Source organism: Micropterus dolomieu, linkage group LG10, assembly GCF_021292245.1.
Source record: "Micropterus dolomieu isolate WLL.071019.BEF.003 ecotype Adirondacks linkage group LG10, ASM2129224v1, whole genome shotgun sequence".
NCBI classification, from domain to species: domain Eukaryota; kingdom Metazoa; phylum Chordata; class Actinopteri; order Centrarchiformes; family Centrarchidae; genus Micropterus; species Micropterus dolomieu.
In genome coordinates, this window is record NC_060159.1 from 10,584,021 (window position 1) to 10,609,522 (window position 25,502).

The 25,502-nt window shown below is 39.9% G+C and overlaps 1 protein-coding gene across 5 annotated transcripts in view; it reads right to left on the reverse strand.

Annotated features, from left to right (window-relative positions):
* Positions 1–25,230, reverse strand: part of syndig1l (synapse differentiation inducing 1-like) — a 47,608-nt gene extending 22,378 nt beyond the window's left edge. For all 5 annotated transcript variants that reach the window (XR_006826766.1, XM_046060800.1, XM_046060799.1 and 2 more), the window contains exon 1: positions 24,727–25,230. Coding sequence is in view for 4 of the 5 variants with exons in the window: in XM_046060800.1 (XP_045916756.1) it covers positions 24,727–25,230 (504 nt within the window). In the remaining variant the exon portion in view is untranslated. The remainder of the gene's footprint in view (positions 1–24,726) is intronic.
* Between the last annotated feature and the right edge of the window lie 272 nt (positions 25,231–25,502).

Below are 25,502 nucleotides of genomic sequence, written 5' to 3' on the forward strand. Positions count from 1 at the left end.
AAACATAAGAGTGGTATCAATCTTCTCATCTAGCTGTTGCCAAGAAAGTGAAGGGGCGTATTCTCTAAAAAAAACAGTAAAGACCCTCATCCTATATGCATAGTTCATATCTCCACAAACATTTGCAGCACCCGTTTGTCATAATAAGCAAACAAAAGTTGCATTGCCCTCTTTCGACTGGTCAGTGCATCCACGTTTGGAAAAGTTTGATCACTGGTGATGTAGGTGGGCAGACAGATTGAGGAAGATATCACTATAAACGATGAAAAAAATGTCCTTTACGCAGTACAACAAGCTGTGCACAGGTACAGGTTGTTTTTAAGTCGAATGGGTAGAAAAAGAATCTGTATTCATTGAAGAGGAAAAAGGCATTTGTGCAATGGGAAACAAAACATATACGAGTCACTACATGCAGGATCATTTGCTTCCACATAATGTCACAGCTCGTATTCATGGACTTTTTGTGATGGCCCATTAGTTTCTCATTAGTTTCAAGATATGCAGATTCCTACATTTTGGCATCTAAACAACAGATGGCATAAAAAAAAGTTACGGTTGAAAGTACACTTCATTTCAGATGCAAAATAGTTAGGAATCAAACACACCTCCTCCCTCAAGCTTTATGAAACTATTTCACACTCAACCCAACACTCCTCACATGGAACTGAAATGCCTTCAGCAAAAGAGCTCATACATCTGCATATTGTTAAGAGGGTTACAGATTCTCACTTCTGATTCACAGTTTTAAAATGTAAATAAAGTGGGTTTGTTACGAACACATTTGGCCAAACAACCTTTAACACACATTGTTGAGAATTTACCTTTTGCTCAATCCCTCCTCCGAACAGGAACTATCCAATCATAACTTACTAACTGTAGGTAAGCTTTGGATTTCTCTACATGTCAAAGCAGTATGCATGGAGGGTGTTGGGAGGGTAACGCCTTTTTTTGTAGTCTTTCAAAAACTTAAAAACAGGAATGCATTAAACTCTGTCTTTATCTGCTCTAACGTAATCTGCAAATGTGCAAAACGACTGGCTAGCTAGCTTACTACAGTACCTCCTGCTAAACTTGGGTTAGATACTAATACATTTGCCAAACTCATGGCTTTTCCCCATGGTTATATTGGGATTTGTTGATGCATCTCTCACGCTTACTGTCTTGGGTCCAAGCTGGGTTAGCTTAGCTGTTATCCCGGATCTCCTCCTTGGATTTTGTGTCATTTGGTCCTACTAGTCTGACTGGGTGGACACAAAATGTCGTGGGCAGTGATCTTCTTATGGTCTGCTGCACTCAATCCAATCCCTGCGCTTCCTTGTCCAACATTAATGAGTGTATTTCTGTCATAGGCATATGTGCCTGAGCCCCAACCTCATTAAACCCCTTATTCCTCATATGTTGAATCATTTTCTATTGTAAAAGTGAAGCATACTACTGTTTGAAAATCCGAACAATAATGTAGTGTCCAAATCTAACCCCCGTATTGCTTGTCTAAGGCTACGTTCAGACTGCAGGCTTTAATGCTCAATTCAGACTCCAGTGAGAACTGTCCGCGGCTGAAAGTGACCCGCATGCGCAGAAGGACACAACGTCACACTCAGCACGCTGTTGTAGGCTACAGAAGTAAACAAGGAGCAACAGTGAACAGTGTTCACAACTTTCTGTCCGTTTCATTATGGTTTCTGGCACTATATAACGCAACTGCCCCACAACTCTCTCCCACAAGTCGCATCAATTCCGACCTGAGTATCCAAACTCAGTTCACATTTAAAAAGATCCGGTCTGTATCGGATTTGGACCACATATGAAAGTGGTCCAAATCACATATGACCAAAAAAAATGGGATTTGGGTCCTGCAGTCTGAACAAAGCTTAAGTATGTTTTTTTGTGTAAGCATCCAAACAATTAAATGTTATTATTATTTTATTGTTTTTACATTTTATTTTTAATTCCATGCTGCACTTAAATACAGAAACAATGCTGTTCCCCTGTCACAATATACACATCATGTCATGGAATAACAACTGGTGAGGGTGCTAAAGTTATGCCTTTAGCCTCAGTCCTTTAGCATTTTATCATGGATGCTGCCATTAAGTAACTTTATATATTTATAAACCTTTTACACGGTTCTCATTTAAAAATATGTCAGATGGAAACACTGAAAAGTCAGCTGAAGACAGACTTCTCAGTTGACTTAAGGAGTGTAAGTATTAACATTAGCTTACATTATCTTGCTACACTTATAAAATCTGCGAGCAAGAGTCATAATTTTAGCCGACAAAATGAGAAGCCTGCTTTTCTCTGTGGAATTGAAGACCCATTTATGTGAAATCTGCTACTGGTATCACTGTAAAATGTGCAGTGCGAGAATGGAAAGCTTGGCAGGCGTAGCAACAGTAACAGTCTCCGTTTTATTATTGAAGCAGTTGTTTATGTTTATTGCATAAACCACGAAAAGAGAAAGATTGCGGAGAGCTAAAACACTTAAGTCTTGCACTTAAAACGGACTCAAGCCTCTTTAATGGGAGGAGGCTTGATGGCCAACACCAAAATCCACCAGAAGAAATACAGTTTACACACATGTACAGCATATCTTCCTCCACAACAAGGGACAGGAAGAATAAGGACATAGATTTGTTTTGCACAGTGCCTGTAATGAAAAGAAATCACAGATTGAGGCCACAGTTTTTATATGAGACATTAAGCTGCATCCTTCACATATCATTCTGTTTGAAGGATGATCCAGCATGAGGGTGGAACATGAGAAATAAATAAAAGAAATCAAGGCTAACAACATACTGTTGTGTCAAAGAAATTGAGTTTAATATCAAGCTGAATATTTCAATAAGATGTGGGGGATATCAGGTAAAACATTTCTCAAAAGTCAAATCATCACATTTAAGATGGTGACAAAGGAAATGCTTTCTCTTCATTTTAATTGAGCAATCTGACATTTTGCCACTATGTAATCCTTATTTTTGTAAGCATTTTCCGTGGGTTTATAAATCTTTATCCCTGCATGTGTTTGTGGTGTACCTAATGAATTTTGACTTTTATCTCAAACATTAGGATTCTAATATTACATGGATATCTTTCTAAGGTAGAGACAATCTTTACAGTATTTGTGTGGCGTGTTGGCCTCAGGCCTGGCCTGGGGTCGCCCTTGTCAATGTTAGATAGATAGAGTTGTTGGTTTTCTGCTGGTGTTGATGTTCTAATAAATAAGATATTTTTGCCCGATGAAAGGGCTCATGATTCCCTTAACTCCTGAATTCAGACTTCTCTGGGTCAACTGTAAAATCCTTGTCATAGGGCATGGGAATTGTTTTACTCTTTATTGTTTTTACATTTTTTGCCATTATTATTTTAATGCTATATTGTAGGAAAACCTCTACTGAAAAAAATCATTAGTGTCTCCTTAATACAAAGGTACATTTTTGTGATGATAATAATAATTTCAAGAAACAAGGGACCTACAGACTACTCTTAACCCTTTAACACTGATGGTCGCATATTCGCATCACACCGCTTCCATTCAGACTGCAGCCGAGATAGCATATGTGTTCCCCCAATGCCAGTTTGTGCATATTCGATATGTACCAAGGAACCTTTTGCAAGCACTGGTTTCTCATTTATGCCTGTTGTCGCTAATTTGCATCATACCTACATAATACCTGAATTTATTTCTATTCTGTATTCTACAGACAAATCAAACATGTCCACTTAAATTAGCATTAGCTTGAAAGCAAATGAAAAAAATAAAATAAATTTTCTTATATAATTGTAAATTCAGGCGTCAAGGGGTTAAAAACATGCAATTTGATTGTGTACATTAAGAGTGATTAATTTCAATTAGCAAAACAGCAGTACAGTGGTGTTTGCTTTGTATTAAAACTTAAATTACAGTAACTTGGCAAGAGTAGTGGGAATGCATTTGCTTTGAGGGGTGAAACAGCTTTCAATTAGTTTTTAATAAAATGCCGCCCGTATAGTCATGTTGCCTGATTGATGGTGGGGATTAGTGGGTGCGTGGTTGAAATGTGTGGGGGCCCAGCCCAGTTATGGTAGGGGCAACACTGGATTAATTTGATCCAAAAATAGACCTCTGGAAGACAACAAGTATATTAAATTCCAAAAGTGAGTGAGAAAGCAAAACCTTTCTAATCTGTCTCTGCAACCTCAGACAATGCTGCTCTGTGTCAAGCTGTACTTATGGATCTGTTAAAAGCTGTGAAAACAGGCCCCTGCCAAGAGGATCAATGTATTTTCATTCTCTTCATAATGCAATGCTGTGGGGGAAAAAGGTCACGACACATGAGCATAATGCAGCCTACATGCTGCATAATGTTGTTCTGCTGTCATGGCCTTAAGCAAGCGCCATGGCGCAATCTCTGCAGAGCCAGCTCTGCTCTGTGCCTTAGAGCTTACTGACAATACCTGCACAGCCTTCTGTCTGTTTGGAGAATGAAAACACACATCATCCAAGGATCCTAGCTGTTTGGTTGGCTTAGGTTACCAGGGAAGAAGGAGAGGGAAGTTCAAGAAGCAGAGAAGGTCAGGCAAGCCAACAATAGGTCTGCTGGAGTCGGTACAGTCGCGCAGACAAGAACATGCAGACCTGTCTGGATGTACAGCAAGGTTGTTAATCATAACAGGAGATCCAAAACAGATAAAAACAGGCCACCAATCCCTTTGCAAAGCTGTCTCATGGAGTGTGTGATCACACCATTATCTTTTATTTTACCTCAAATCTATGTCATCCTGAATTCAAATCACATGCTGTAAGTTACAGGTCACAAAACCAACTCCATCGCCATGACAGCCTTTGGATTTACTGAGAAGCTGCATTTGATTTAAAGTAAACAGAATATTGTTTACTAATTTTGTACCTGACTTTTAATGAGTGTCTATGTGTGTGTGTGCGCGTACATGTTCGTGTGCGTGGGGTGTCATTTGTTCACCACCTCCCCTATACTAGAAAATCCTAATGACTATGCATGCCGGTGCTGCTAGCTGCACTCAGATATGTCTTGTGGGGCGTAAATCCTGTCAACAGGAGGCAACAGGCTGACAGGTAATGAAGAGCTAATGGATGGTTTCACCCCTCTGCCATGACAGCATAACCAAGAGGAGGGCTTGTGTAATTTATTTGTAGCCAAATTGTCTCTGCAACATACAGGCCATGTGCTCCTGTCCACTTTTTTTTTTACCCCCCTGCTCTCCATTCTTCCTGCACGGAGATTACTTTTTTTTTTTTTGTAGTCCTGATTTCATGTCAAGTGAATGTCCTGTACTCCCGTGTGTACTTGGAAGGCAGGTAATCATGTCAGCATGGCATGAGGGTGAACATGAATCTTTTTTCTTTTTATTTGTGAGGTGCTAACATGTCTACAAATTCAAACTAAGCACTATGGAGATGATTTACTCATGACAGTAAAATAAATAAATAAATAAATAAATAAATAAATAAATAAATAAATATAGGCTTTGCACACAGAGAACACTGCGAAAAAGACACAGTGAACACGGCAAGAACACTATTAAAGCACTGTTAGAGTACATTTGTTACATTTTAACTGCATATTTTGACTACTTTAATAAAATAACCCTACTTATTCTCAGCTCCTGTCATCATATTATTATTGTTATTATTCCCCTTTAAATAAAACAGTAACAGAAAATGTGTCTAATGCTTTTGTCTGTGCGAATATATCATAGTTTGGTTTACATTTCTCTGATATGCTTTTGAATGCAGATTCATATTATGAGAGCCACCTTCTTAAATTAGATGCCACAGGCCTCTATAGAGAAAAAGGGAGTATATAATTTCCCATTGCCATACTATACAATACATCCAAAATAGTCAGCGAGTGCATGAAAACTGTACAATCAAAGGTTGTATGCTGTAAAAAGACAGCTTTTGAATCTGAGCAATGCAGCTGCTTGCCCGAATGTACAAGAGAGGAAAAAAGAAGCTACACACAACAAACACATCACAAGTTAAAAGGCACTGGCCACACTGAATCAAATCAAAGTACCCACAGAAATGAATGCTGTCTTTTTAGCCATTTCATAAAGTAAAAGCCAGCAGTTGAGATTACACAAATTAATTGCTTTACTGTGCAGCTACACAAAGGTGAAGTATAGAAAGGTTTGGATGCAGAAAACTACTTCACAACCAAAGGGAATTCAATTACTTGGCTGAATGCATAGGCAAAGTTAATGAGCGAATGCCATTAAAGATGCAATACAGCACAAAAATGACATTTTCAGCACATTCACGATCCCACTACAGAATCAGTGTTAATGGGAAATGAAAACTATGTATGATGTTATGATTGCTCTGGCAACAGTGTCAAGACACAAGTCAATAGGATCTGTGCCCTCTTAATAGTCCTCTCTCATTTAATAATATTTCTACAAAAGACGGTGCATATCTGTAAGTCGTCTGGCTTCCCTGGTCAAGTTAAGTTATTCCAGGGTAGAAGCCTCGGGGCCCCAGATGTGACTAGGGTGGTGTCTTAAGGGTTTGTTATGCATCATGCAGTGTGACAGAGTGCTACCAAAGGGGGTGGCTGGTAAAAAGAAATGCAAGCTTTACCGCACAGTTATTAAGCCCCATGAGGTCCCCAATACTCACGAACCTCAGAGGGACACTCAGTCACAGAGTGTGTGATCACACTGATAACAGCCTCGTCATGATACAGTCCTCTCAAACATGTATTACAGTCACTGGGGGATATACTACCTGCGGAGAATTAATGAACAAACTATTTATTATTTTTTCTTATTTATTTTCTTATTTTTGCGCTGTGGCTTCTTCTTGACAGGTGTGCAATTTAGGATGGTGAAATGAGGCTACAACAGGGAAGCACTACACTTCATGCTTAGCATGCACATCATGCTTTGTAAACAGGTGGAAATGCATGAGCAAAACTGTGTTGCAGAGCAAAGAAATCAGGGATTAAATCTAACAAATAACAAGGAATTCTTGTCCTATGACACCAGAATCCCTCTCGTATACGCCATGTTATTAGAAAAACAGATGTTCGGGTGCACATGGCCTAACACCTCAAATAGGTGCCGACTATGAAGTGCCCAGTTTTCGTCCAGCCTAGGACCCACTTTCATAATCCATGTTTACTTACATTTGCAGTAAGCAAATGCTTTAAATAGATACATATAGCAATAGTGGACAAGGAGGAGCATTGAACAAAGGAAAGAAACTCAACAACACTTCACCCAAAAGCTGCAGAAGTGACTGCATTAAACAATCTAAATATTAGCTTTAGAACTAAAGTCCAGACTCAGATTTTGAGCAGTCGATACTGACTAGCAGCCATGTACAGCATGCAAACCTCCACAAACCAAGGAGCCTAGCTATCCTTATTAGCTAGGCTCCTTGCTTGGTAATAACTTATTTGAAGGTGGGTGTCAGTGTCTCAACAGACAGTGTTAAAGAGGTCATATTATGCTCATTTTCAGGTTTAAAATCTTATTTAGTGGTTGTACCAGAACAGGTTTACATGTTTTCATTTTCAAAAAACACCATATTTTTGTCATACTGCACATTGCTGTAGCTCCTCTTTTCACCCTGTGTAGTAAACATTTCATTTTAGCTATGGAGTGATACATCTTACTTGTATAAAATCTTTGTTGGGAGTTGCACATGCGCAGCTCCTAGTTAAAGACTACTAGCCAATCAGAAGCAGAGTAGGGTGGTTCGTAAGAAGCCGGTAAACACGGCTTCGGTTCAGCTGTATATCCCCATACCAGCTTAGCAACATGGGCGGGAGCAAGAGTTTCAGAGTGATGAGTTATTAATCTGTAACAAATGTATCTTTCATCCATAAAGTTTTAACTGAGCTCTGTCTCTGCATCACAGTAACAACTTTATGTCCATTGCCTGCCTGGAGGGTAGCTAATGTTTGGAAGGGAGAGGAGAGGCAGCCCGTGGCCTCCAGAATCAAATTCAAGTCACTAATGCTTGCATACAGAGTGACTACTGGGTCTGCACCCATCTACCTAAACTCCATAATACAAACTTACGTTCCTTCTCGGCCGCTACGCTCCTCCAACGAACGCCGCCTGGCTCTGCCATCACTTCACACAAAGCAATCCCAGTCCCGGCTATTCTCATCTGTGACACCACGATGGTGGAACGAGCTACCACACGCCATCAGAGCAGGGGCGTCCCTCTCTAACTTCAAGAAGCTCTTGAAAACTCTTCTCTTCTGAGAACACTTCCTCTTATAATACCTCTAACTCCTAACCTCTAACATGCACTTCCTGTGCTCTTCTTCTTCTATCCCCTACAATGATCTTGTATTGATTGCACTTTTTGTTTTGATTGCACTTTTTGTTAACTCTTACTTCCTTCCCTAGGTATCTACCCCATTGATGTGATATGTACTGTGAGCTGGACTACACACGAGCTGTTTTCAGGCAGTTCAGAGCAGTGCTTTCTATGGGAGATGGGGACTCCCTTTAGGCTTTTTCACTTTGCAAACCTATTGCATGCACAAAAAAGATATATAACTCAATAAAGGAGAGGGAACAAGCCAAAAAGCATAATATGACGTTCAGGACACTAACCATTCAACTCCGGATTGATTCAGCACATGACTATGTTTTGATTCAGATCATGCACGAAGAGGAGGGGCTATTCACAGACAGGTCTGTTGTCAACAGCCGCTTTCACATTGCCTTATTTTCCGGGAGACTTGCGCCAATATGCTGGCTCGCTGCGCTGTATAAAAGGTACAAAGCCGAAAAGGGGGTCCTTTTGATCCGCCTCTGAGCCCGGACCGCAACCCACATGCTTGTGTTATATTATACCTAAGGGTATTTTTCTACGCCGCTGGTTCCAGAAAGCCGGGCTGCTATGTGAAAGCACATGTTTGCGGGACTATGCCGCAAATGTAAGAATGAGCGAATGCGGTATAATGGCGGATGTTCTTTCTGCATTTATTGTGGGATCTCTGTATGAAAGCGGCTACCATGAGAGAGAGAGCGGGAGCTAGTGAGAGGAGAGGCTGAGCGAAGCGCTGTGCACAGCTCTACAGTGTAATATCAGTTAATCAGTGTCAATACTGTGGCGGGCCACCACAAATAAATCAATGTATGGGAAACACTGTATACAGTATCCAGAAAACTGACGTTGAGATCAGCCATAACATTATGACCACCTGCCTAATATTGTGTACATCCCCCTTTTTCCGCCAAAATAGCCCTGACCCGTCAAGGCATGGAATCTACTAGACCACTGAAGGTGTGCTGTGGTATCTGGCACCAACATGACCTTGTTTGTCCAGCACTTCACCAGGATTTTCGATTGGATTGAGATCTGGGCACTTTGGACGCCAAGTCAACACTTGTGTTCGTCAAACCATCCCTGAATCATTTTTGTTTTGTGGCAGGGTGCATTATCCTGTTGCAAGAGGCCACTGCCATGAGGGAATACTGTTTCCATGAAAGGGTGTATATGGACTGCACCAATGTTTAGTTAGGTGGTACGTGTCGAAGTAACATCCACATGAATGGAAGGACCCAAATTTTCCAATAGACGCTTTCAGAAGAGGACAGGGGTCAGCATGAGCTAACATCTTCAGCAATTTGACCTACAGTAGCTCGTCTGTTGGATCGGACTACACGAGCCAGCATTCCCCACATACATCAGTGAGCCATGACCCTGCTGCCAGTTCACTGCTCTTCCTTCCTTGGACGACTTTTCATAGGTACTGACCACTGCAGACCGTTTTGGCGATGCTCTGACCCAGTCTTATAGCCATCTCAATTTGGCCCTTGTCAACGTCGCTCAGATAATCACCGTTGCCCATTTTCTTGCTTCTAACACATCAGCTTTGAGGACAAAATGTTCACTTCCAGCCAAATATATCCCACCCACTGACAGGTGCCATGGTAACGAGATAATCAGTGTTATTCACTTCACCTGTCATGTGGTCATAATGTTATGGCTGATCAGTGTAAGTCACTCAGACTGCACCTGCATTAGAGTGAAGCAGCTAGCATCTATTATTTAGCAGGTTATTGATTAGCCTGTGCCCAACTATTTGCTATGGGATGTGACAAGGCTGTATTACATATTCAGACCCAATGAGAAGGTGACCTGCCAGCCTAATGGAGAGCGACAGAGTGGATATATGGCTAAGTCCTAAAGTTTTGAAACTGGCCAGCAATAATATGAACATTGCAAAAAGAGCCTAGTCATCAAAATGCGACTGATGGACAATCATTAAATGTCTGTCCCCAAAAGTACTGCTTAGATTTGTAACATGTTATAATCTCCACAGGGGCTTATATTACTTAAAACCAATTGCATTTACAGAACCATCTTTCTCATTAGGCACGTTTTAATGCTCTGAGCTTCCCTTCAGGCAAGGATTACGGAAACAACAGTGAACTTGGCAGAGACACCATACTGAACTACTTTATTTATTTTTCAGGAACTTCATTCAACACCAAGGATGAGGAGATTGTTTTATTGCTTATATTCTAATTGACTGTATAACCACGTTTCACATATCATTTTCTTTATATAAACAGACCAGTTATTCAGACCAGCCCCTTTTGCTCATACTGTCTCAAATACAGCTACCCTAAATTTTGCACATGTATTTCTTGAATGGATTTCATGACTATTATGTGATCACACTGTGTTTTTATAGCACATCTCCCAAGAAGTTCCCTTCAGTCCAAAGTGTGTAGTATTGAATATGGGGAAGCATTTCAACATCTTCAAGTCCAGTTATCCTTGATTTTAACCTTCCTTGAATAACTAAGATCCTTGATGAGAATTGCAAAATGTATGTATCACAAACTGGATGACCAGTGAGAAAGTGAGACACCCATACTAGCTTGTACAGAAAAGAGTTGTACATCTTGGAGCACAAAAACTCTTTATAAGACCATATACAAGTTCATTACTATTATAAGAGGTATTTCTATCAAGTCTTTTTTTACTCCTACCATTTGTCCATTTAAAACAACAATTAAACTTTGGTGACCAAAATAAACCTACACTGTACATGGTGTAAAACGGTGTAAAAAAAGTTCTGTCCACTTATAATGCAATTTAAGATGCTATGGCATTTAATTAATTAAAAAACAGGCACGTGCACGTGATTTGAGCGCACAAAAAAGTATTTGAGAGCGTAAAAGCAGCCTGGACAGACGTGATCACTATGTACTTATATGTAGTGTGCCAGTACAAGTATGTACTTGGTGACTTTAACTCGGGTTGAATTTGCCCAATTGGACCTTGAACACTCAGAAACTCTTTAAATACAGATGAAATGTGTTATTTGATATCAACCCTTTAAGGGCCAAGGGTGAACATGATCAGTGATGGTCATTCAAATGGCTTTTGTGAGCTTTTGTAAACGTCAAGTTTAAGGCCATATTTCTGAAAACGGAAATTAGGATTTAGATAATATACAATTTCAATGGAATTCTCGCCAAGGCTATGTCAGAGTTGCACAAAGAAAGAAAATGTTTGAGATGCCTGACTGCATGGTCGACATGGTGAGATCACAGTCCGGGAGAAAACACCAAAGGGCACTTACTTGTTCTTGTTACATTTACAGAAGGTGTTCAGCAATATAGTTATATTCTTTGACATGTCACAATTTCCATTACTTTTCTGGAGCCACAGAGTGCAGCTTACGATTTCTATAGCTCAGACAGACACAACAAACCATGGGATAAATATCCCAAGTTAACAAAGGAGAGCAAGATTTAAAATCCATTGGACAGACCCATTTGCTGCTGAACTGAAATGATCCAAGAGATTGGTTTGTCATTTACTGCTAAATGAGAAATGGGATATCTTTGAAAGGTTTCACCATAATATATGAGGCAGGCTAATACTGAGTACTGAAACCTTCAGAAATGAACAATATGTGTGCACTGAACTGCAGCATGACTACATTTTAGATTTAATGAAGACATGAGCACTCATGTCCCCTCAGATTTAGTGAGAATAGATAACCCCTCCAATCATAACTGGTCTGATCTAAAATGCTGCAGAGGTGAGGCTGAGGGCAGTTAGAAATATGCTTATTTTAAAACAGATCTCTCTATTGATTTCACACCCACGGCCACGATTTCAGCACTCCAATGCCTGTGCTGAAAAAAAGGGTACAGTCTGCTGTAGAAGAGCGGAGAAGAGGTCATTTTTATTGGAATGTCGCACCGGGGCAGGTCTACCACATGCTCAAATTATTATGTGAATATGAAATGTACTGATAAATGCAAATTTCATGCACCAGAGATGGTGTAGCAGATGGCAGACAAATAGAAATGGTGGGTTTTATACCTACCTCAAGTGCTATTTTTTATGCAGGTGAAAATACATTAAAATTTTATTGGACTGAATGCATGACCGCAAGATCAAAGATATCCAGGGTCACATCAGCTGGCAAGCATTGTCCTTATAATCCATTCCAATCCAATCCAGTTAAAATCCATACAATTTACATCATATTAAACACAATTTTGATGCTATTTATGACTGGTATTTATTCTGCTATAGCCATTAAATGCACTACCACTCATTAGTTACCACTCTGTACAGTGGTTTGCATTGTCAGTGGCAGAGTCTGCCAGTCCAGAACTGTTCTATTGGCAAGGTCAGTAGCATAAGAAGTGAAACACCATGCTCACTGTAATGTATGTCAACTGAGTTTGTGAGTTAGCAACAAATAACATTTGATATACCCAGGCTTCTATTATTATAAATGGCACAACATTACAGTTAGCAACTTCTGTTTTGTCATTGCTGGCGAAAATTAATTAATGTTTGCTGGTAGATTTCAGCCGGAGTCTTACTCACCAACCTGATTTTCCCCGGTAGGTGTGACTATCAAAACAAAACAAAGAGACAGAGAGTCCCCTCACCACATGACATCATCAAACAACATTGTAAATGTGTTTAAATTCTTTACATCCCAACAGCTATCTATAAATTAAATGCTGACACAAAATGATTAAAATCCGGTCGGAATGATTGGCAGGCTTACCTGCCTGCCTACCTGTGCGCACTCTACGTACGCAATCATTGCGCATGAAAATGTGTTTTGGAGGAGGTGGTAGGTGGTAAGATTTTTTCAGTTGGATGCTTTCAAAATCTTGCTGTTTCTCCAACATTGCCCAGCTTTGATCTGTTGTTAGATGCACTAACTTTGCCAGATGTGTCCTCATTTGGAATCCCAGTTTATTATGCTTAAGGAAGGAGCATCAGTACGCCGTCAACCCTCACTGTGTCACTGCATCTAACAATGTCCATCTAAGGCAGGTACATCTAAAAACACTGTAACACCAGCCTCTCCAGGTCAGAATAGGTTATCTGTCAACACTGACACACAAATCAGAAAAATGGCTAAATTTCTTCTTCTTCCTCCTCTTCAGTTTTGACAAACAACACCGCCTTCTCTCCATGATCACTTTAATGGTACAGCCATGCACATAATTAAGTTGCTTTTTTCTGATGCTGTTGTCAGACAACTGAATGGGTATAAAGCAAAACATTAATTTGTCATGGCTCATAAATGCTACCTGTTAACCATAGGTAATTTTGGCACTGCAGTACTGACACTGTCAGTCAAATCACTGTTTCACGCTTGAGAAATCTTCAGACAGCATCAATGTAAGTACAGGTTTGCTTCTCTTGTGTAATATTCTGTATTGGCATTCAAAAATAGTGATCACAGCAGGGATGTGAGCAGGCATACAGCGTGTCATTGTTTTAGAAGAGCAGTGTTTTTTGGGTGTGGATGGAAAGCCAAACAGCAGGGCTTTTTCCATATGAAGCTTGATTGTTTGCGAGTGTGGACATGATCTCACCTGCCAGTGAGCAGTGAGACTAGGAGGGAGGCAGAGACAGAGTTGGGTCCACTTGGCAGACCTCCGGTGCTCACTCTACATATGTTAAGGCTGGAACTGATAAGAGAAGACAGATGAGATTTTCTTGGTTGTCCGGCACAGAGATCTGTAACATGGAAAGACTTCAGCTCTGTGTTAGGCTTGCCGGCCTCTGAAGGCAAAATTCTCTTTGCTTTAATCTTCTACATGAAGGGAAGAGTGCACAACTGCGACCTTACAGCTGAGAGGGATTAAGTGCCTAGCTTATAGGGGTACTTCAGCAGAGCTAGTGCTTATTATCACAGACCCTCTATTTATTAGATGTTCTGCTTACAAACTGCTGTTATGTTGTTTGTTTTCTAATATTCTGCTCAAAAAGAATAAATGCAAGTTAATGAAAAAGGAGGAAGAGAAAGTCTCGTTTGATTTAAAAGTCATAAAGCGGACAACTGATAAAGAGAATTGTTATGTGAAGATGCAAGGCATGAAAAGGCTTTTGACAAAGAGAATTCATTTTCTGTGAATCTTACCAATAATTGAGAATTGGATGTTTTTGGTGCTCGAAAGAAATGTTTGTTGTCTAGCAGCTATTACTGAACTCAGTTTCTTAAAAAGCATTTTAAATTTGACAGGGAAATTAAAACTACGGAAAATGTCATTTAAATAATCTTGATGAAATTTCTCTTCTACTTGACTGATCTATAATCTGCTCACACATTTTGATAATTGGAGAATTTGTGCATTTAATAAATCAATTTCTAAATAAAATACAGAACTCTTTATTCCACTGCAGCAATTTCCCATTTGTATTGTTTAGTGATCAGTTTTGAAAACACCATGCTTTGAATATCTGCAATTTAAAGGGAAAGCAAAGTACATTTTGTACTGCCTGGAGTAATAATGACCGTTTATGAATTGGTGAGGACTTAAAGCTTATAATTTTACATCGTTTCCCGTACTGAATGCAACACCTGTCGAGCGGTGGCAACCTCCCATAACAGTCTGTACCTCTAAAAATCCTTCTGTCAGTTCCTCAAGCCAAGTCTTCCTCCAGTTCTTAGTGAAGTTGACAATAATAGCTCTGATCACTGTAATGGTTCTAATAAAGCAGGTTACATATTGTGAAGTTTTGACATATTTGTTGGTGTATCAACCTGTGAGGGACGTGTTTTGGTTCACAGCAAGAAAAGTTTGCTAATCTCAAAGAAAGCTACAGTAGTTAAGCAGCTTGCTAAACACTGTCACATCTCAAGTGCTGATGAAATCTTTTCAGATAACATGCGTAATACGCATTTGTAAGGGCTGCATCCTTCCACATCACAGGATTATGAGGATTATGGATTAGACATTGTGCAAGATTCAGTTAGGCAACACGATTGGTGAAAAACATAATTTTTAGGGACACAAACTCTTTTCTTGCTGACCACTTTTGAGCTGAGTCAGGCAAAATCCATTACGCCTTACTGATTGCTTTATTGAATTAATACAACTCATTAAGGAGGAGCTACATATAAAGAGAAACAGACACAATAGAGAGGGATTTAAAAACTTTAAAAACACAGTCCAGATGTCGAAGGATGTGTCCAAACAGGCCGGTTCACACCAGAAAGTGGTATGGCTAATTGTCAGTTAGCAAGCAATTAGCTTGGTCGCTATTGGTCCACACCGTTTTTCACAGGACATGTTTGTATCGTTGACTTCTGTCTCATAACTGTCTGTAAACCATGTCATTTTGTGGAGCAGTTCATACTTTAGCTGAGGAGTAACACAGCTAATAAGCTACACTAGCTCCCTACATTTTGAACATTCCAGCTCTCCGTTCTCTAAAAAGTTGGCACTGTAAAGATGGCAAGGTATCGTCATTGGTGCAACCTTGCAGGTCAAAGTTCTCCAAAGTTTAACTTGTTGCAAAAAAATTGTATGCAGACTTGCTAATGTGCTAATTGTGGTGATTTCATGAATAGAATTTGCCATTTGAAATGCTGGTGTGAGCAGGCTTTAATATTTTTATATTTAGTGTCACTTGTAATGCTTGAAGTGTGCATACTGTCGAGGGATATAATGATCAGCAACACCTTAAAGATTTTTTTCCCTGTCCATTTTGTGATACATCACCACAATACCTATACTAGTAGCTAGTAGTAGTCATGTATCATCAGTGTTGGGGGAACGCATTACTGTAATCGGATTACTTTTGTCTGTAACGCAGTAACGTAACGCATTATTGTTGATAACTTCAGCAATCACATTACAGTTACTAATAACAAAATCATGGCGTTACTTGCAAACTGGTTGTTGAACTAACCGCATAACGGGAGGAGAGAAAAATAAATCAAACGTCCCTTTTTGTGCATGTTTACGTAACACTTTTCCGACCTAACTTTTGCCTCCAGCGCCAGTTCATGAGGATGCACCAATGGCAGAGCTGCCAAAGACGTCTTTCGCGGGTTGGAGGTGTTACTTCATATTGTTTCGTGAAAGGACAGCGATACCCTCTAGTGCGCCTGTGGCGAGGCTCTTTAGCCTGGGCAGTCTTGTACTGGCTCTGAGGAGGAACAGCTTGTCTGACAATCGATTTGATTTGTTGACTCCTGCCCAGGGTGCGAACTATGGGGGAGCTTAATAAGACATCAGCTCCCCTAAAAGCATGATTTGTGATATTTTGGGGGGTCTATCTAAAATATTGACAGCTTGCTTTACATTAATCTCTATATTTCTCTATCATCATGGATCATCAGGAGCATCAGACTTCATCCAGCCAGATGGAATGATCACCTGACCGTCCGCATCGGGCTGGTCGCTCCACAATCTCCTGCATGCTCCACTGCCCCACTCCCTCTCCGATATGGGTTGTGTCACTAGTACGACCAACACGCTGTGAATGGTTCGAGATTCTTGGCTGGATGAATACGCATGATCCATGCAATACTCCATCTGGGGGCTCTCTACAGCACCACACAACTTTCTAAATTCTTCCCTCTCACGGAGAAAATAAATAAATACCAATGAAATGTCCAAATAAAGTTTTAAGCATTATAGTAGGCTTCTGTACTCTAGCCTTGTTCTTCTCTTGACAAATGTTGGGCTGATGTTCACAACGTTGTTGTCAGCTTTGTAGTATTAAAGAGCATAAAAGAGAGATCCTGTGTATGTTCTCATTATAATAAGGATTGGTGTTGATCTGAGCATATAGGAGGTGTAACTTTATTGTTATAGTGCATCACAGGTGATGTTATGCAATAATTCAAAATTAATGTAACTAGTAGTATAACTAGTTACTTTCAGCATTGAGCAATCTAGTAAAGTAAGGCATTACTTTAAAAAAAAGTAACTAGTAATGTTTAATCCATTACCTTTTTTGAGTACCTACCCAACACTGTGTATCATTAGTCTCGAGCTTACAGCACCTTATAATGACACACCAAGCCAAATCACTGTCATACTGTGTCCATAATCAAAAAGACATGTGAAATCATGCTGTGCAACATCCATCTTTTCCTCAAAGAGAAGGCTTCCAAAAAACCCCCATCCATCAAAACACACACAACCACTGTGTTACTATAAAGAGCTGAACAGTTCAGAAAATTGAAGAAAATTGCCTCTATATAAAAGTATCATGTTCCATCCTTTTGTCACACTGCCGATCCCAACCTCTTCAGAGGAAGCCTCCGCCGCCTAAGCCTGTCTTCTTCTTTGTAGCCACGTTATAAAGAGAAAAGGACAATGGAACTGAAATAGAATCTAGAATTTTCAGGTGAATGTTTTTAGCATCACCGGTATGACCCTAAATGAACTGCATTACCCAGTGGGCACTACTCTGTGACGCTCACCTGTTCCCATTCTTGCCAGTCTAATCTCTGTCGGCGGAGACAGAGCAGGAATAAGATCAAGTGCCAATGCACTTGTCTGCATAAAGTTGCTTGTCAATGTCTCTTTTCGTGAACCAACCAATCACAGCGTGGATGATACAGGACATTTGCTGCATTACAGCAAACTTAGTCAAATTAGTACTAAGCATTAACACTTTAGAGACTAACCACCATGTAGAGCATTTTTCTTGCAAAAAGATTTAATGTATAAAAACGACCCACAAAAATGAAACTGCTGTCCAACTGAAATTAATGTTATATTAATATTAACTGAAATTAATATTATATTAGTGGTAACCTATATAGTATATATAAATTATAATGAATACATAACATTAGCCTTAATTCAACTTTAACTACAGTGGTGTAATATCAGAAAACTGTTTTATTTGTGAAACAGTTGAATTGTTGAATCTCAAGCTGATGTTACAAATACTATCTGTAGGCAGACTTAGAACTGGGCAATATGGACCAAAAAGTCATATACTGGTACTGTCAGGCTGAATACAGGTATAAAATATATAGGCCTATCTGTATTTTTTTGCAAAGTGGCTGGGAGGGGGGCATGTTTTTACTATTTGTAGTAGCTTGTTCCCTTCACTCTCACAGACCTAACTAGGCCTGGACCCGAATATTCGAATATTCGACCTTTGGGTGCACATTCAATTTTCAATCATGAGATTCGATCGACAGCAGTGAACGTAACGCTGCAGTTCACATCAAAGGGAAAATGAAATGAAGCCCTCAGCTGTGTGGGAGCACTTTAAACTGAGTGCAGTAGTGTGACAGTAATGGCTTTTATTAATTTTACAATTGCTTAATTTAACAGATCAAAACAGTCAAATGTCCTACATTTTAAAATGAATCAGTAAACTGTAGGCTGGAAACAAACAAACAACAACATAATGAACGCAAAAATAATTAGGCTATATTAGGCCGATTGTAGAAGAAGAGCATTTAGTCGCTATAATTAAAGTTAAAAGTAAATTTTGCATAATAATGTGTTAGATTTAGTTCCGCTACCGAAAACACCACTCATCCCGTGCGCTCTCCGCCTGGACCCCTGCCTGGCGAAACTATTCCCGGATTCTGCTCTGGACCTGCTCGGATCAGACTCTCTCACTCTGGACTCTCAGCTACGGTTCCCCCTGCGCTGTACAGCAGCCACCAACCCGGTTCGGCAAACACCTACTTTCACCCTGCCTCGCTCTTCCGGTGCTAAATATACGATCCATTTAACCCTGCAATAAATTTTTCTCCCTTTCTTAGTCCTGCACTTGGGTCTGCTAGCCTTGCCATAACAAAGTTAAAAACAAAGATTTAGTAATAATAACTTAGTTAGTTTAGCTATGAGAATAAATAAATGAAGCGCTCTCTCTTTTTCTTTCTCTCTCTCACACACACACAGACAGACTTGCACACCCATGACCGCCGCTATCTCTCCCCCATCCGATACTCATTCACTCAGCAGAACTTCTTCGGTATTTATCCTTCTTCTGCTACTGAAGTCTTCTCTCTTGCAAAACTAAAGCGTGCTGAGAGTGCTTAAAGTAAAGCAAAAATCTCACCTGAGAAGGTGAGTTTTCAAAAAGAATGCCCCAGTTTTACAGGAGAAAAGACTACAGCGACGGGCACTACATGGTCTGCTTGCCAGGTGTACATCTGATAACCTTCCACGCCTCCAATAAAGAGCAGCTCACAGACTTTCCCCTAGGCTTTTCCAGTGGCAAGCACCTGGAACCAGAGGTGCCGGCTGAAGTTCTGGGCCCCATGACAAAAAAATCTAATTGGGCCCCATTCCGCTTCTGCGCAGCTGTTGTTTTCCAGCCTTTTCTCATGCCAGGCATTATATATAAATGCTTGTCAAGCGTATTTATTTCACGCAAAACGTCAATTTTGTGGGTTTATGAGATGCATCCAGGCGCGTCTGTATATGATGCCCCTGGGGGTTGCTAGCTAGAGATGTTTGTGTTTGAGGCATTCACAGTCCCCCAAGGCAACTTACCCTAACCTTAACCGTCACAGAAGATAGTGCCTAAACCTAAGTCAGTATATATGTCGTGTGTTAGCCTCCTTTGTGTTGCAACGCTATGGCAAACTGCAGTGCATCATACACGCAAAATTGACGTTTTGCATACAATAGACAGGGTTTTTCCAAAGCGTTTATATATGACGCCTGAGATGACAACAGTTTGTGTCACTGCATGTCTATGACCTAACTGTCCCATCAAAAACTTTACATAACTCTAATTAAAGGCTTGCAACTGTGTTGCTTCTTGTAGTTCAATACTAGTACTAGCCCAATATTTGCTGCTGGTGATTTGTACATGCAATTCTGCATACAGCATGCAGTTCACTATTTGATGCAAGATTAAAAGCCACCATAAAAAATGTCCTTAAGGCAATCTTTTACAGTCTCAATGTATTTTTATTGTAAAATTAACAGATAAAATTGTCTTAACATTAATGAGAGATTAAAAAAAGCTTAAATATTTACCAATAAATGACACTAACACTACAGAACATTGACCCAAATTACCTACAGTTCTGTATCACTACCACTTGATTACTTACATTAGATACGATAGATTTTGTGTCTGTGCAAGCTTCTCAAATGAATTGCTCTTCATAATGGGAATAATAAAGTCTATAGATATCATTTAACGGCCATAATTTAATCTAAATGAACATATCATATCATGTCTGTAACTTACATGCAAGCTGAGGTAAGCTACTCACCGTTTCCAACTGTCCAGCATCCAGTGCAGACAGAAGGTTGTTTTTATTTTATTTCATAATGATCATTATGTAAGAAAATAATTTGTCTTTGAATTTCTGTCATTAATAAATATTTAATATTTTTTTTTGTTATGATAAAAAGAGCAAGAGACACAGAGAAATCCCCATAGACTCCCTGGCATGATGTTATTAACACACTGTTGCTCACCTTCTTCACTGGGACAGGGAGGCTACAGTTATGGGGAGACTGGGCTGCTGCTGACTCATCTGTTGTTAGTCTGCTAAAAGGAGCAGGGACAATGATTCAATATGAATATCTTGCTAACCGTTTCCCTGTAGTAATTAAATGTTGATGAAATGTAGGCTAACACTAGTCTGTAGCTAGATAGCTTATTTCACTATGGACATTAAGCGAACAGGTTAATACCACTCACAGTCTAAATGCTGCCTACCTTTCCTGGTGAAAAACTGGGTTACAGATTGACATCTTTTCCTTTGTCTTTCCTCTCTCTCTTTTCATTCTTTCCTTTTTTGAAAACCAGAGTTTGGTTTACTAGGCAACATTGTGATCACTGTGTTTCTGGTGCATCTACTGACTGCAAACTAAACACGTCACTGATCAGTGCAGAGGCAGGACCAAACCATTTCATGCAGATACAGGGGGGGTGGTCAGTGGTTTACTTTTTGGTCAATGGGGATATTTAACATTTACTGCCAAAAACAAGTAAAAACAAAGAGTTCATTCATTTTATTATTATATTTGAAATATATGTATATATATATACTCAATGATGATGGTTTATATAACGTATAATATTATTGTATATTAATTTTACTCATTTTTTGGGGCCCCTGTCAGTCAAAGGCCCTTGGAATTGTCCTAACTTTTCCCCCCTATAGGGCGCCCCTGCCTGGAACCATCTCCCCGGCGGGTAATGGATGAGACTTACTCAAATGTTTTTTACACTACAAGTGTTGTCCCTGTGCCCTCGTCTACGTACTGTAGTGTCTGTTCTCTGCCATCCTCCTATTCGGGTGGCTTCGATTATTTGCTCTTAATTACTATCGAAGTGTTGAAGCTCAAAAAATTACATAGCCAGCCCTAGACCTAACATCTCTCTGCTGCACTTCTTTCCGTCTCTCTCTCTCCCTTTATGTCTGCTCCAATGACTTCTCCATCAGTAGTAGGCTACATTATATAAAGTCGCCCAAAAAAACATAACTTCTCTTCTGGACTTGTCCTACCATGGTTCCATTCACAGCAGCAGCTGTGGCGCATGTTGTTGACGACGTAGCTGTTCAAAACAAAACCAACATGGTAGCCAACGAAGGACATCTGACTGGTATGTTCAATGTCGCTTGTCTAAGTCACCTGGTCCGCTCTTGTAAAATATCCACCGTGTCACAACTTGTAACGTAATAACTCTGTGTTTCTCTGAAAAATGCAACAATGTGTCGCCTAACCTGGGCGGCCCTCCAAAATAACGTGTATGTGTGGGAAACACTGACAGAACTGTTGTTTTTTTTTTTTTACAAGCCAGGTCTTCGCAGAGGGAGGGGTGGGGCTGCGCGGTGAGGGAGACAGACAAGCAAATTCTGGAGGACTTTACGGAAACATATTGAACTATATCGGTATAAACGGTATTGTCTAATTTTATATCTTTAGAAATTATATCGACATACCTAATAAGCCCAGCCCTAGGCAGACTATCCAATAAAGTGTAACCTATAAATATATTAATATTATACTAACATTATACTTTTTATTTAATGTTATGTATACTAGTTATTCATCTAGGTTGGGGATAGTGCATCTGCAGTGGACAGATGCAGATTTAGCCAGAGGTGTACCAGCCGATACACATTTACATTTCATTGAACAGTCAGGGGGGAAAATAAACATAAGAAAAGTGATTTTTGAAGGGGACACCAATAATACAGCCACAATTGTATTTAAATAGGATATTACATTATCTGCGTAGCATTGAGACCGTGATGTTACCAAATCAGTCTAATATGGGGGCTTTTTGTAATTACTTGGTGTTTTGGTGCATTGATAAATTACCATATGTCCGTTTTTCTTTTCTACGAACCCCCCCCCCCCCCCCCCCCCCCCCCCCGCCCATGTGAACTGTATTGCCACTTATTATTTTCCACTTCCACACAAGCATTTATATGAAATATTGCTCCTGAACTAATATAGTGAATATAACACTTGGAAAAACACAAACTTAATTAAACACAAGCACATACTCATGAATACAAATGAACACCCACATTATACTTGGCCTTTACATGAACCAACTGCTATAAATTTAATTTAATTAGAGAAAACTTTGAAAAAATAAACAGACTTTAACCCCATGTATCATTTTATATAGCTATTACAATATATTTAAATTATAATCAACAGAGTTGCAAAACAGGAGGTGGCATTTGTTTAGGAAGCGCTTTTCCCCATTTTGTACTCCCATATTAGAAGTTTCTTTATTCTCAGTCCTCAGTGTTAGTTAACATAGAAACGTTCCTAGATGATTTAATGAGCCTATAGGTATGTTTTTGACTACCAGTTTTAATTAATCTCAACTTCATTTCTGAGAAATCATGTTTTGTCTACATGTCTACCGGTCTAAATACTACTATTCCCATGAGCCTCTGCCACCATTGCCATGGAAAAGAGGCCAGCCAGAGGCACCAATCAGAGCAGTAGTGAATTCAAAACACTTCTTCACAGGAACAAAACACATCTCCGTGTTTGCTTAATTCCGCATAATTTAAAATTAACTGATTTAAGCTACAGATTGAGATATTTAGTTTCCACCCACCTTAAGTGGCGCACAGAACAGAATTTAAAGATCTGTGAAAAAGCAAAGTCTTAGTTAAGGTCTGCTTCAAAATTTGAATAAACACAGGCTTGTACCTATGACTTTTTATCAAAGAACCACAAAAGGAAATAAATAATGAATAACAAAAATGGTTGGGAGATTAACTGTTCTGTGTTTGCTAAAATGCAATTTTGGAGTAAGGTTACATCATAAGTACATCTTGTACAGTGGTTTCTTGTTAAGTGCTGAACGCCAACTAGTCTGTGTGTGTCAGCGGAAGGGCTTTCTTATTTGTGGTCTCTGAATAGTGTCAGACTGTGGACTGTGGGAGGTGGAGACACCCTGCACTTTGTGGTACCAATGGTCTACTGGTGGGAAGCTACATAATAAGTGTGTATGTGCATTTTCCTATTTACATCTCAAAACTGGCTAAGGGGTCTGATGATGCTTTTTTAAAAATATGTGCTTGTTTATTTGTGTACAGGAAGTAGGCCTATGTGGAAAAATATAAACAATATGGTAATGTGTTCAGTTAACCTTTGAACGGCTAAGAGGAGCCTCCAGGTGGTACATAATATTGTCATATTATTCTCATCTGTTCTGTTTTTGTGTGCATTGCCCTAAGTTTAGAAAAAAAGACAGACAGAAGAAAATGTTTCACTTCAGGAAATGTGCAGGTTGTTTGATCTTTGGTCTGCACATTAATTTTTTACATCTCTTTCTCTGAGTATAGATAGTAAAGAACCATGTTTGTAATGTTTTTTTTGCCAGTTTCTTTCTGCGGAGTGAGCCCCCAAGCTATACTATATGTACTCATGTCACGTTGCATTTCAGCACTACATGTTTATCATAGCAATTCAGGTTAATTCTAGTGGACTCACGGGTGTGTGGCAGTCAGTCCATTAGGCCTTGCAGGACATGGGTCGACCTCAACACCCTATTCCGCCTGTCCAATCCCCTAAATCCTTTTGGAGTGCTTTGTGCTATTGGCCGTGCCAGTTGTGAGTGAAAATACCGTTGCTAATGCTGCAGTACTGTAGCACCTAATATCCCTGGGTGAGGCATGCATGGATGATTTATTATTATCTAACGAATTTTACTAGAGTTGGGAATTGAGGCCAAGGTCACTGGATCAAATGGGATTTGTGGTTTGCAAAATGTCCAGGCATCGAGCCCAGTCACGTTATGATACACCACAGGGATACAAGCATGCTCCCTCTTTCTCTTATTTATCACAAACACACTGCAGGTATCCAAGATGGATATATCAGTATGATATTGGGCTTCAAATGAAATTCAGCACTGAATATCACAAAAAATACTATTCATCTGATCAGTTTAAAAAAAACAACAACTTTCTGGCCAAATGCTAGCTTTCTTGGTTTCTTATATTCATGCATTGTCTCTCTTACCTCATACTCCACATACTCGTCCTCCTCAACCTCATAGGAAACAGTTTGGATTTTGATGTGTTCGCTGTCTTCCAGCAGCTTCGCCTGGGGATCCTCGGTGCCAGCAGTGTCCGCTCCTGCTGTGTTGGACACCTCCTTCGCTTTCTTCTCTGTGAAGGTGGTCTCACAGCACTCGCTTTTGTATTCCTTAGCCTTGATGCTGCCACTGTCTTCCTTGTACAGGATGAAGTTGGGTCTGTAGAAGGCCTCTACTGCCAGATGCAGCGAGGTGGCGTCCAAAAGCTGCTGAGATTTTATCTTCCCGTTGGTGTTGTAACTACCTCCGCTCACTACGTTGCTGTTATTCACCTTTCCTCCTCCTCCTCCCTCACCTCCTCCTCCAGCAAAGTAATTAATAATGTTTTCCTGGTACTGGTTGTTGGGGAAGTCACCCCCATAGCCGTTGACCATGTGCTTACTGTTTTTGTCCAACAACGGGTTCTGGAGCTCACTGAGATTCTCCATAGCAACAGGGGTCAAAAGGCAAGTGGGTGGGGCTTCTCGGGGACGTTAGGTCTGACAAGAAGATGGTAAAGTGACAGGTGAAATAAAACCAGATGCACCCCTCAGTGGTGTGTGTTGATGTCAGGTGTTAAGGTGTTAATTGCATTCAGCATTCAGCCCTCTGAGATCTGGAAAGGAAACAAGCAGCAACAGAGAAAGGGAGAGTTTTTAGATTCGATATGAAAAGTGGAAGGACATTTTTATTTTGACATCTACCAGCAGGTTGCAGTTTA